We start from the raw sequence: 13,975 nt of genomic DNA, 5'->3' as shown, positions 1-13,975 counted from the left end.
AAAATGCCTTTAAAGTAGGAGGTCTCAATAAATGGTTCACATTCAGGGAGAACATTTACTTGTTTCTCATTCATATGTAATTCCTCTTTGCACATGCCTTTGAAAATATACCTACAGAGAACACAAGTGAGCATATCCTACTGGAGGCAAGTACATGAGGCACCACATGGCATACACACACACATACACAAGCACACGTTCACATGCAAAAATAAAATAAAGATGCTGGAGAGGAGATTAGACATATAAGTAAACTATTAGTGTTGTCTGGCTAAATGGATATGCTATGCCCACTAACTACCATCCAAATAATTATGATTTTGTCCATATACAAGTGCTACTCTTAGAGAAGTTTCTATTTTCAGATGGCAGCAACCACTGGGGTGACTCAAATTCATGAATGTGCTGAGAACACATGACAGTGGAGCACTAAGTGGCACATCTCTGTCATACCCACCAGGGCTCAGACACCATTGTAGAAGAGGTGGAGGAAAGAAGTAAAAGCCAAAGGAGAGGGAGGAGTGTTTAACAATACTGTCTTCCAGACATAAAGTGGCCATGGCACTCATGACCTCACAATGGCTGATGCTACGTTGCTGATACCTACAGAAGGCCTGTATATTAAGAGGAAAAAAACATGAAAACCTCAGAAGAGAAGAAAAACTAGACATTTGGAAGGAGGGAAAGGAGGGTAGTAGAAAGGGAGTTGATCCTCGTATATTGTCTATATGTATGGATATTGCCAATCAAGTAAAAAAGAGGACCTAGAAGTAGAAGAGGAATCATGTTGAAAGGGTCCGTGGACAGGGCACACATCTGGAAATGGGGAAAAGTGTACACAGCCTGGATGGTGGGTGAGCATGTTCAATATAGATATATTCACGTGCAGAAATGGAACAGTGAGTCTCATTCATTAGTATAAGTAATGTGTGCATATATTATACTAAAATAAAAGCTGGGGCAAACATTTAAAAAGAACAGAAGGGTAGTACATATAGCCAAATGAAAATGGAATGCACATGAAGAATGAAAGTCATATCTCTCCTAATCTTAATGATGTCTGTGAAAGATTCAGTAATTTCTCTAACTTAATGAATACGCGTAAGCAACATATACATTGTATATTTTGAAACAATTTCAAATTTATTAAACACAGTATTTCCAAGTAAAGGTATTTATGTTACTTAATACAAAAATGTACATCATAAACAGAAAACTAACAGTGGTTGGAAAGTTAGATTCAAGTACATATAAGCTTCTACATACTCACTGAATATTCAACTAGAAAAACAAAGCATTCTAGATAATATATTTCTAAAGACAGATCTGACATATTGAGAACATAAAAAAAGTAAGTGCAGGTTCCATTTAATGACTTAACAAACCAATTAAATGAATCTGGGAGTCCTTGTGGACTCTAAGTTTGGAACTGATGTTTTGGTATCCTGCTCAGTTGTCCAAATCATTTTTAGCAGTTTGATTTTTTTCTAGAAGGCAAATATAAATAGTATTTCAGTATTTTTTATAAAGTAATTGAGTCAATTTGGCTTTCAATGCATATCTGTAATGTAATGTAATTTAAACTAATGAGAAAATATGAAAGGATGACAAATATAAGGTATTACATCATAGTGCTCCAAAGGGAAGCAAAATATAAACTTCCACATTGGGTAACTAAGCTGAAACCTGAAATTAAATGATTTTTATTGCCAAAATATAACTGCCATTGATGGGGAGAAGGCATATCCCTTCCCACCAAAGAGCCTGGTTGTTTATAGTGTTTATAACCTTGCAATTGTTACTATTCATCCAACTGTTTAGGATTCACTTGGTAGTTGACTGACAGACATGTGATCTTATATGTGACACAAAATAATGGTCAATGAGATTTATTGCTTCATACTAAAACTCTTGCCAGTATAGCCAATGTTGTGTGTTTTACAATGTTTTGTGTGTCTTAAAATGTGTGTGTGTGTGTGTGTGTGTGTGTGTGTGTGTGCGTGCGCGCGCGTGCGTGTATGTGCCTTACAGTGTTCTGTGTGTCTTTCAACTTAGGTTGACATTCTTTCTTCATCACTTTCAGGTAGCAGTGATTCTAAGAACTTTTCAAGCATTTCCATGTCCTGATGTTGCTGTTTCAAAACAGGAGATTTAGATAATTATTACACAGATTTCTTCAAATAAAACAGACCAAGATTTACACAAATAGTTGGGTTAAAGTATAAAATATGCACTACTTACAGTTTCATTCAAGAGTTCTTTTTTCAAGTTGTCCATTTCTTTTTTCACTTTACTTTCTTCACCAATAATAATATTTCTGTTATTCTCCTCCATGTCTTTGATACTCTAAGACCAAACAAAATTCTACTTTGGTTAGACATTTCTTTTCTCACATCACATAAATGTGCAAGTTCCAGCTTAAAACTAACTTCTGATATTCAAAGGATGCTTGTTTTAAATTCTAAAGGAAAACAGTGACTAATCCATGATCAATGCCCACTTAATATCTTTAAATGGATAGATTTGAGTGAAAGATTTTTAGGATGAGTAGGAAAACACCTGTATACTCATCTTAGAAAAAAATTGATGAGCATTTAAGGTAAAGAGAAAGTAGATTAGAATATAGACATTTTAATGGTACATGTTAATAGGAGCCTTAAGAATAATTTACCCCATTTTATTTAATCCACTAATAGTACAGATTTACACCAAATTTGGTATCTATGACATCTATGTATCTATGACAGCAGGTAATTCTCAATCCACAAATGATAAACCTTCCACCTTCATTTTTATACTACTAATGATCTGGGCTGTCTCTTAAGATTATAATCTGGAATATAAAGCAATCCTTGCTCATTAATAATTCTAACCATTTTCAAAATATAGAAAACACACATAATACATTAGAAAATAAAATATGTTCATTAGTTAAATTATAAAATCAAAGATACCTACTAGTTACTTACCATTGCCTATTTCCTATCTGACACACTTGTCCATACAAGACAAGAAGAAAATAGAAATCTGTAAGCTTCCTAAGAATGTGTTTTCCCAACAACTATGATGTACCTTTAAAAGCTGGCCATAAAACTTTTTACTTTCTTCAAACTTATTTTGCTGGGCCATTCTAGCTTGATATATACTCTTTGCCTTCTCTTGACACATACTCTAAAAATATAAAAGAAAATTGTGGCAAAATGTAAGCAAAATTTAAAAAATCCAATGACATTATGTTAAAAGAAAAATACTTTAAATCAATCCCTCCTAACATTTTGTTTTAGTTTTGAAGTTCAATTTTATCTAATGTGTTAACTGACATACAAAAAAGTATTTTTGGCTGGTAAATAAGATATTCTCCTTCTTCCCTATATTCAAATTGAATGTATTCTTGATTCTAAAATGAACCAGTTTCATGTTGAATATCTATGAATTTACACCCCACAAAAATTAAGTAAGAAATTGTTTGTCTTGTCTAGTATTAATTATTACTCATTTCAATGTGTACAAACTTCCAATAATGCGGGTTTCTCTGTTCCTAACCTACTCCCCAACAATAGTCTTACACTAACCACTACTTACTAACCCTAGATTATATCCTCCCCATACATGAAATGTTTATAAAATATTAATGAGAGCAATAACATCAGTTACTGTTTTTAACCATTTTAATCAATATATATAAATGTAATTCATTTAATAATAAAAACTACTGTTATTTGGTAAGGCCTTAACATATCTCTCCTGTCACTCATGAGGAAAGTTAGGTACTGAGATAAATCAGTTTCCCAGAAAGCAAATTGTTGGACTGTCACTGGATCCAAAACAAACTGCCAAGAATCCAGACTCCCAGCTACAGAACTGGACTCTGTCTCCACTTTCCATAGCATTCTGCCACTACTTCCCAACCTCTACACTTCAGTACTGTAGCTCGTTCATCCAGTAGAGCTCTTGAATGTAGCATATTTCACTTGTGAAGTACCTTGTCCCCATAACCTCACATTCTCAGCTCAGCCTAAGTATCAGTCAGTCCACCTGTTCTTACATATAAACCTTGCATAATCCTACTCTTGGACTGGGATTATCAGAGCCCCAACTTTTCAAATATTCTCTGCCATAGCCATTCTGACTGCTCTCACTTCCAGTTCTAATTACTGTGTCATAAAGCTTATGGTGGACCCTCCCACTGCTTAGAATTTGTACCTCACTGATACCTTCAATGTTTTCCTCTCAGAAAAAAATGGTAGCACCTGTTCTGCCCCTAATGCTGGCTCCTAACCAATCACCTTGACATCTAAACACAAAAATAGAAGCAAGCCAGAGATAATGTTCACTATCCCATCAGCCCATCCACCACCTTGCTTTGTCTATGCTATTGTCCTCTGTCTTCCCTCCTGTATTATTGCGTGAACCACTGCTACTTAAGGAACTCACACAATAAATTCATTGCAATTCTAAGCCTCATACCCACCAAAAATTTTTCTTCTTCTTTTGTATAGTTCTGCACATCATTTTCCCATTGTTCAAACAAAGGCAGAAGTATCTTAGAGTATTTAGAATGAATATCATCTCTGTAAAATATAACATAGTCATCCCACATAAAAGTATGAACAATGACACATACTCAGATAAAACTGATTAATCTTAATACAGTATCAAAAGAGAAAATAAAATAATCTTACATTAAAGAATTAATGATTCTTAAGTGCTTGGTCGTATGTCTCTACTAGAGAACCTATGTAATGTGCTTTCCATCTTGAGCACTGAGGATTTATTTCTATGTAATATTTTGTAAATACTTAGTCTATACAATGCTCACATACTCCTCCTCCTGAATAATAAAAATTCCAATATAACCAGTTGATGTAATGAGGATAACATATCACCAATCCTATGGACCTTTCAAACAAGAACGGTTTGCTGAACATTATTCTTCCTCATTTTTTCTCATTGTGCAAGGAATGGTGAATGTAATTTGGGGAAATATTCAAATTATTTACAACATAAGGCTACTGCTTTCTATACATTGAATATTATTTACTCTCATATGAGCAGCACTTTGGACATTTAACCTATATTCAGGTACTATATTACAAGAAATATATATTGCTTAAATTTTATTATTTTGGAGGGGGAGAGAGAGACAGAAAAAGAGAGGGAAGTGGCATGCCAGGGCCTGGGGCCTGGACCACAGAAATTGAACCCCAGATGCTTGTGCACCTAGTGGGCATGTGTGACCTTGCACTTGCCTCACCTTTGTGCATCTGGCTAATGTGGGATCTGGAGAGTTAAACATGAATCCTTAGGCTTTGCAGGCCAGCACCTTAACTGTTAAGCCATCTCTCCAGCCCTATTGCTAAATTTTACAGGAAGAAAACTATTATTATCCGGAGAGGAGAAAAAAAAAGTTATCATTACTGTCTTCTAGGCAATATGTCTATCTCAATTACGTTAAGCTGATGTTGCAAAAACTAATAACATTTGTTTAAAGTAATTCAACATCAAGTGAAATTCAGTTTGATTGCATATAAATCTATGTGTGAAGATAATGAGAGCATGAAAATATTTGTACAAGTGAATGGTATGAAATTATATGAATTTGGTAATTCAGAGAAGCCAACAACTTTACCTTTTCTTTTTCTGTGTTTTTACAATATGCTTAAGTTTGAAACTCAGGGTTTTCAGAGAAGCATTGGTATTCCTTTGAAATCGCTTACTCTTTGCAACAAAAGACCGTATGATGTCACCTGCACATTAAATGAAATTTCATTAGAAGTTAATGTTGAAAATGACTTTGTTCCCATATATGCTCATCAACAATGTTGACTAATCTATTTTGGAATGATATATAATACTTACAAAATGTAGTCTCAAGAGATGGCTCAGCATGTTAGAGCACTTGCTATGCAAGAGCATGAGTGCTTAAGAAAGGCTAATTCTCCCCAAGTTCAATTGCCCAGCACCTACATAAACTGTTATAAATGTTCATGCATTCCTATAACTCTAATCCCATGGCAAGTGGAAATTGCAGAATCTTTGGGATAACCAAAAAATAGCCGCTTGGGTCTCAGAGAGAAATTGTCTCAAGAAAATTAAAAAAATGAGCAATTGAGGAAACCTGGTATTCTCCTCTGGCCATTAACATATGAGAGTGTACAGGACATGTGAGCAAACACACATTCATGCACACAACACACACATACAATATACCACACCACATATATTCCACATGCACATTCAAAAAAATATAAAACTGGTATTATTTGAAAAAAAAAAGGCTTGCTACTTTTTTTGTATAAATGCCTTTTAAGTTTAAGAATTTCTATTTTATTTTAAATATATATTATTTATTTATTTGAGGGAGACACTGAGACGGAGGAAGGGCATGGGAGGGGAAAGAGAGAAGGAAGGAGGAAGAGAGAACAGGAGAGGGGAGAGAGAGAGAGAGACTGAGAGAATGGGTGCACAGTAGGATCTTGCCACTCAAACAAACTACAAATGCATGCATCACTTGGAGCATCTGGCTTTGCATGGTTACCAATGAATAGAACCTGGGCCAGCAGTATACAAATCATATTTCCCCAAACAGAGACAACTATTTTATTTAGAGATAAGAAAAAGTTATAATAGTCAAGACATTTTTATTTAACATGTATATAAAGATCTTCAGAGACAATAGCATTTAATTTCCTAATGAGAAATTTTTAACACATAAAAGTTGATTCATTTAGTAAACGTCCTCCTATTCAAGGAGCACTCAGGATGGAATCCTGTTGGAGCTCATATGAAAAATCACAAGTAAAATGTACTTAAGAGGAATGCCAAAACATAGAAATAATGATACAAGAAGAAAATTAGTTTTATGAAATCTAATTGATGATGCCTGCTGACCATATTTTACCAAAAAAAAAAAAAATCTAGGGTTGAAAAATAAAACTAAATAAATATACGCAATAACACCTAAAATTCTTCATTGATATTTTACATTATATACTCATTTATAACTATTCTCTTTCATAAAATTTAATTACTATCTTTCCCAGGTATGGTAGCATACACCTCTAATCCCAGCACTTGAGGAGCAGATGGAGGAGAATTACAGTGAGTGTGAGGCCAGCCTGGGCCTACAGAGTGAGTTGCATGTCAGCCTGGGCTATAGTGAGTCCTTACTTCAAAAAGACTAAAATGTACTATTAGTAGCAATGCTATTCTCATTATAAGACTTTATGTCGAGGATTTACTATAATTATTTCGTAGTACTTACAGTCATCTACACCATATTACAAACATTTTATATATCCACGGTCCACATATAATAAACAATTTAGTGGACCTTTCACAATCCATGCACTTTTCCAGTGTCAAACAGAGTAAAACTATCCAATATAATTGTCTTCATTAATTATGTCTGTAGATTTGCCAAAGGTTGGTAAAGAATCTATTAACACTACTGTCTCTATCCTCCGTAGCAAAGGGTCCATTTTTTACTCTCATTATAAAGAGTATGATCTATAGGCAAAGTGTGGATGACTATTTAGAAACAAATATAAAATGTATCACTTTAGAGTTACATCACACATTTCTCAATAGGTAAAAATGTTTTCTGTAGTTTTCTATTACATAGATCATCAATGTAAAGATATTAATGGTTGTTTTAAAGGACTACCTTTACCACTGTTACCCCAAGGATAACATCAGAAAACCAGGAAAAAAATAAGTCCATTCAGGACATGAAAAACAGATATTCAAAAACTGCTATGCAAATTAATCTGTGGCAGTTTGAAAAATTGAGCTTTATCTTTTCCAGTATTATTAGACATCCCATTTAATTCCTATGTGAAGAAAACAGATCACTTGTACATTCTCATTGCTACAAACATTCCTACTGTTCACAACTATTTAAAAGTAAGCAAAGAAATGTATGCAAGCTAAGTAATAACATATAGCTACATAATATCCTATATATGAGAACATGACATCAAACAGAATCTTGAAGATCAGCAACTGATATATTACTATGTAAAAAATTTATGGTTCAAAAGAGCCACCTTAACTGTAAGCATCTAAAATGTACCTTGAAGTTCCTGGAACATCCTCTGAACATTATTCCTGTGGGGAGAGAGGGAAACATACACAGAGCTCTTAAATAAGGATGTGGAAATTGTCTGTTTTGAAAGAGGTATTATGCAGGCTTTTTGGTAAGCATGTGTGTATAGTGTATGTGTTTGATGTGGTGTGTATGATGTGCAGTATAAGCATGTGTGTAAGGTGTGATCATTATGTGTGCATGCAGAGACCAGAGAACATCTCGTGTCCTCTTATCACTCATCCTTGTATTTCTTTGAGAAGGTGTCTCTTCTTTGTTGCTGCTATTCATTAATGATCCTCAGTGATTCTCTCTCTCTACACATCCCTCAAGACTTGGGGTTACAGACTTGTGTAGACATACCCAACTTTGTATATAAGTTCTGGGGAGTCAAACTGGGTGTTTCCAGACCAAGATATCTTCATACTTAAGTGGCAATTACTCTTAACCTCTGAGTCATTTTCTCAGCCCCATGTATAGTGTTTTACAAAGAATGAAGCTTACATAAGGTGAGGCTGAATTTTCTTATACTCCCCATAAATGGCAAAAATTACTTTAAATATTTTACCTAGCCTGCTGCTCCTCTTGTATAGAAGATATGCTCTCCTGGCTATTTCCAATTGGTGGAATGTTTTCAACTATGGAAAAAAGAACAAAAATATTTTCAAATGAAGTATACTACTTTGATCATGGCACATGAAAAAAATATCTGGATTATGATGTTTTTTAAGGATTTTTGCCAACAAGTTTTTAAAGAAGACATACATGGAATCATGGATGTGCAAGTGAAATACATAAATCTGGGGACATTTCATTTAGGTATTTATACAAGCCTTTCAGGTACAAGTTAAAAGGATGTCTTTTTATGAGACATGCTAAAAGTGAGGACATTAGGATGACACATCAGAGAAGCCTTGCAGTTATCCCTTGAGGTGAGAACAGTGAGTGGGAAATATAAGTCTTACAAAAATACTTAAATAGAGTTTTAAGCTTTGAAACATCTCACAGCCTCAAACAATGACCCAGAACCTGTGTATACCCATGGCTCCACATATCAAGAGATGAGTTAGAGTGGACCTAGCCTAGTGTAGGCATGACCTTCCAGAAACTTCTCTAATTTTTACCTGGATTTTGTGTAGCTACGTGTTCATGCTCTTCAGAAGAAGTATCTGAAAACAACGTTACAATTTGCAAAGGTTTGTCCTTGGGGGTCTTTCCTTTGTCGGGTACGTTTGCAGTCATCTAGGCTTGATTCCACTCCTGAACCTAGAAAGAGCAATTAGTTACTAAAGACACCACCAAAAAAGATTTAGAGTCTTGAAAACAGGTACCATGACTCCAGAGGGAGAGGCTGGGTGTCTTCAGACTTATGCTATAGCAAGAAGGAGGGGAGAGAAGAGGGGTTGACACCTAAGTACTGTCCTGGTCTGTATCTACAGCTGGATGTGGAGCACCACCATCCCAACACACATCAACCTCAATCCCTTCTGCCAGGTTCATGGTAGGACAAAGCAGGCCTTGTGCCTTGGTATTCAAACAAGCCGGCACTGGTATGGAGGTGGTGGGGAAATCCACCTCCCACCCTCAGTGAATGCTGACACAACCACTGTCACTGTCTCTAGGGGAAATGAATGTTTCTGCTGCGCCTGTGCTGCGCACAGGTGATGCCCCTGCCCACTTGTGTGAAACCCACCTTATAACACCTCAGAGGACCCCCCTTATAACATGACAGACATGAGGGGCAGATAAGGAAGGTCCCCAATGTTCATCCTTTGAAAAAACTGTTCCACTCAAGCCCTCCAAAGACTCAGGAGTCTCTTTGGACCTTCTCTAAGGCCACCCCAGCAGCGTAATTCAGTCAGAGGCTGAGGCGAGGAAGCCTCCGACATTACCTCAAACAACATCCGGGAACTTCCTTACCATGACTCCATACCCTTGTCTCACAACGGCCATGGCACCTCAGCTACTTACCTCACCCACTTTTAGAGCCACACTACAGGGACCCAGACAAGTCTGAGACAACTACCTGCCTGGACTCACCACACTACACTCCTTTCAGAGCCTCCTGCACTTACCTAACAGCAGAAACTCGCCTCACACGGGAAATCACCTCACACCGGAAATCACCACGTGCTGGAACTTCGTCTCCTTGATTGGCTGCACTAGCACGCATGTGTGTTAGCTTGGAGATACTCACTACGCCCCCTATGGGTAAAGCACAGTTGGGCACTGTACCTTCTTTCTGTTCCTACCTTTTCCACACATGATTACCTAAAGCAGAAAAGCCTTCCCCTTAATGTTAAATATCCAAGCATATTTACATTTGAAACTGCAAACAGACCTGGCTGATTCTCTGTGTAGACCACCTCAGTCCCTCTCATCTATTGCACCACCATCGTGAATACTTTCATGTCCTACATAATACTCTACCACCTTGCATTTGTTCACTGCTGTGTCCCTTCCAGATTCTCGCTTGCTTCAGGTTCCACACTGTTCCCATCCCATGTTTTCTCCTCTACCCTATACCAATGTAGGTTGTACATTGTTTATTTATTCTGTTTCCTTTCTATAACTCTTCAGCAGGGATCCCATAAATGGACTGTTTTTGCTATTTATTTATTGTCAATCCTTTGATATAAAGATGTGGTTTGCAATGTAAATGAAATCTAGAGATCTGCTGTAAAACACCTTGTCCTCAACCCTTCATTATAAATTTAAAAGTTGGCAGAGGGTACCTCTCCAATTATATATTAACATTCTCTCCACTTAAAGGAAACACTCTAAGTAATATTACATGTTTTGATATTTTTATGACATATATGTGTAAACAAATTCATAACCCTGTATATATCACATCTGTACATTACATTGTTCTGTATATCAGATTACTACACAGTTCCTTTTTCCAAAATTGTTAAGGAGGGACTGAAAAACACAGAGAGTAAAACTATTCCACTCAAAAAATTCTTTCTTTATATTTTATTATTTATTTATTTATTTGAGACACACAGACATAGAAAATGGGCATGCCAGGGCCTCAGGCATTGCAAACAAACTCTAGATGGATGTGCTACCTTGTACATCTGGCTTATAAGGGTCCTGGGAATTGACCTGGGTCCTTTGGCTTTTCAGGCTAATGCCTTAACAGCTAAGCTGTTTCTCTAGCCCAGAAAATTATTTCTTTATTGTTTTCAAACCCCTTGTTCCCATAGACTCATGGCCATCTCATAAAGCAAATACATTCAGTCAGACTTCAAAAATCCTCATAGTCTTCATTATATATAGTTTGCTTAACTTCAGTGACTCTCCAAACCAGTACCACATGGATGATACTACCAAGTTCTGCTGCCAACTTGGAGTGTAACCTGGTCTTCTTGACCCATAGCTACAGCAGACTTTGTATGCCTTCCTGGATGACCTTGGTAATACACTTTAGTTAGAAAACCCCTTCATTTTAGGCTTTCTTTTTTCAAATAAATTTGGATATTTTTAATAACATGGAACCTTTGGTGGGAAGAGTTTTGCTTGAAGAGCACATTTTCTACTGTTCCAGTGTAGTACTTAAGGCATAACTGAAGTGTTTAACAATTACAGCCACTTTCTCAGCACCAGCCTGAATGTTATCCTATCTGAAGATTTTCTCCATAAAATAAAAAAGTCTAATACATTTAAGTTTAGAATCTGTGGTGGTTTGTATGTGAATGTATATCCCTCATAGCCTTATTCTTTTAAATTAATTTTATTTTATTTATTTGAGAGAGTGAAAGAGGCAGAGAGAGAGAATGGGCATGCCAGGGCCTTCAACCATTGCAAACGAACTCCAGACACATGCACCACCTTGTACATCTAGCTTATGTGGGTGCTGGGGAATTGAATCTGGGTCCTTTGGCTTTTCAGACAAATGCTTTAATTGCTAAGCCATTTCTCCAGCCCACCTTACATATTTTTTTTAATAAAAGTTAAGTTTCCTGCTTAAGTCTTCGAAGCCTGTTGGAGGAGGTGTCACTCGGTGGGGTGCTGGGGTCCAGCCATAAGGTATGTTTAGGGGGCAGATCTTGATGGATTATTCTGGTGAGAGTTTGAAAATTCTAAGGGCAGAGACAATTATGGACTGTGAAAACTTGGCTTATTAAGTTTTTTAAAATCATTTTTTGCTTATTTTTATTTATTTATTTGACAGCGACAGACAGAGAGAGGAAGAGGCAGAGAGAGAAAGAGAAAGAATGGGCGTGCCGGAGTATCTAGCCTCTGCAAACGAACTCCAGATGTGTGTGCCCCCTTGTGCATCTGGCTAACGTGGGACCTGGGGAACCGAGCCTCAACCGGAGTCCTTAGGCTTCACAGACATGCGCTTAACTGCTAAGCCATCTCTCCAGCCCTATTAAGTTTTAATGGGGAAACAAAACTTTGTTGGAAATGGGCTAGTGGCATAAAAGCTGGCTGCATTATGATGCCAATTTCCAGAGTTTGATCAAGGTTAAATTTAAAAGTAACGGACTAGTGTACTTGGCAGAAGGTATAAATTTGAAAGATGTATGATTTATCACAAAAATCATGCAAATTTAAAGTTACAGGCACAGAGACTAGTTTTGAGTTGCTAAAGTTAATAGTATCAAACAGATTACCACCATTACTGTGGGCCAGCTGTAATACATTGAAACAATGGAAAATATGCCTGAGAGTGAAGTACAATAAGGAGGAAATGCTGAATGGTATAAATGTAAAATCTTTTGAAATGAGATGACTAAAAGGCAGAATTCTGAAGGCTCAAAGTCAAGACTTATTTTCTCTATGGATCAACAAATTGTCTGTGCCACACTGCACACTTGGTATTGGATTGTGAAACCTTAAAAAATACATGGAAGAGTGCCATAAAGTGTACAGGGTTGAAGAAGCCACTGTTGAGATGCACAATGGGAAACAGGATTGAATTAAACCCTGTATGGGAGACCAAAATGTCATTTTATGAGGATGGGCCATGGTTTGCAGTGGAAACCCAAAGATGTTTTAGATGTACAAGACAGTACAATGGCTATCATGGAAAGCTGATGGGATGACATATGTTCCCCGGGATACTCAGCCCAAATGGACGGGTGGAAAGAAAAATTGCACAGACTCTCATTACTGGTTATGGATGTTGGACTTGAAATATAGATATATGAGATTTATCTGATGGTTGTTCATTTTGTATTGGTCCAGTCGTTACTTGTTATATATTATTGCAATATAAATGTTTAGTCTGTGCCATTATGTGTTGTTAGTATGTAACTTGTTTTGATTATACAGGACTCACCTCAGATGAGACTTTGGATGTTAGAACAATCTTTATTTAACAAAGTTGATAAAGATAATGGGGAACTTTGAAGTTGGATTGAATGCAGTTTACACTGTAAGATGGTCATGAATTTATAGGGGCTGAGATGTGGTGGTTTGAATGTGAGTGTATGTTCCTCATAGCCTTAGGTATTTTTGTTTAAGACTAAACTTCCTGCTTACATCTCCAGGTACCTGCTGTAGGTGTCACTGGGCACAGACCATGTGGTCTACCCCTAAGATGTGACTGAGAACAGATCTTGAGTCCAGCCAAAGGTATGTGGAGAACAGTTTGAGCTCTGGCTGTTCACACATGTGGCCTTTGCTGATGGTTTCTCTCTGCTTGGATCGATGAAAGGGATCCAACTTTTTCCACCATCGATAGAACTTCCCCAGGATCTGTAAGCTTGATATAATTCACTTCCTCCCCTAATCTGTTTCTGTTTCGAGGTTCATCCCAGTAATGTAGAGTTGACTATAACAGCATCATTCAAATTCTGAGGACAAGGGGAGAATGCAACCAGTGTTTTGACATCATATGAAAACTACCACTAGTGCTAAGATTACCTCTAGGGC

The 13,975-nt window shown here is 36.8% G+C and overlaps 1 protein-coding gene across 1 annotated transcript; it reads right to left on the bottom strand.

Annotated features, from left to right (window-relative positions):
* Window positions 1–2,051: 2,051 nt before the first annotated feature.
* LOC123456585 (synaptonemal complex protein 3-like) lies at window positions 2,052–9,328 on the bottom strand. The gene is made up of 8 exons (XM_045139966.1): window positions 9,211–9,328; window positions 8,655–8,724; window positions 8,075–8,109; window positions 5,630–5,747; window positions 4,472–4,571; window positions 3,073–3,171; window positions 2,242–2,346; window positions 2,052–2,132 (listed from the first exon to the last, which is right to left on the bottom strand). Exons 1-8 carry the CDS (start codon window positions 9,326–9,328, stop codon window positions 2,052–2,054), a joined length of 726 nt encoding a protein of 241 aa, XP_044995901.1.
* Window positions 9,329–13,975: the final 4,647 nt, after the last annotated feature.

Source organism: Jaculus jaculus, chromosome X, assembly GCF_020740685.1.
Source record: "Jaculus jaculus isolate mJacJac1 chromosome X, mJacJac1.mat.Y.cur, whole genome shotgun sequence".
NCBI lineage: Eukaryota > Metazoa > Chordata > Mammalia > Rodentia > Dipodidae > Jaculus > Jaculus jaculus.
Note: the sequence above shows the minus strand (reverse complement) of the source record. Positions and strands in the feature narration are given on the sequence as shown.

Bases quoted from the DNA above. Each gene is read 5' to 3' on its own strand.
- LOC123456585 (XM_045139966.1), bottom strand. From the start codon at position 9,328: ATGACTGCAAACGTACCCGACAAAGGAAAGACCCCCAAGGACAAACCT. The intron at 8,725-9,210 runs GTAAAAATTAGA...TTTTTTCCATAG, and splicing joins CGTAGCTACACAAAATCCAG to TTGAAAACATTCCACCAATT. The intron at 2,133-2,241 runs GTAAGTAGTGCA...GTTTTGAAACAG, and splicing joins AAGAACTCTTGAATGAAACT to CAACATCAGGACATGGAAAT.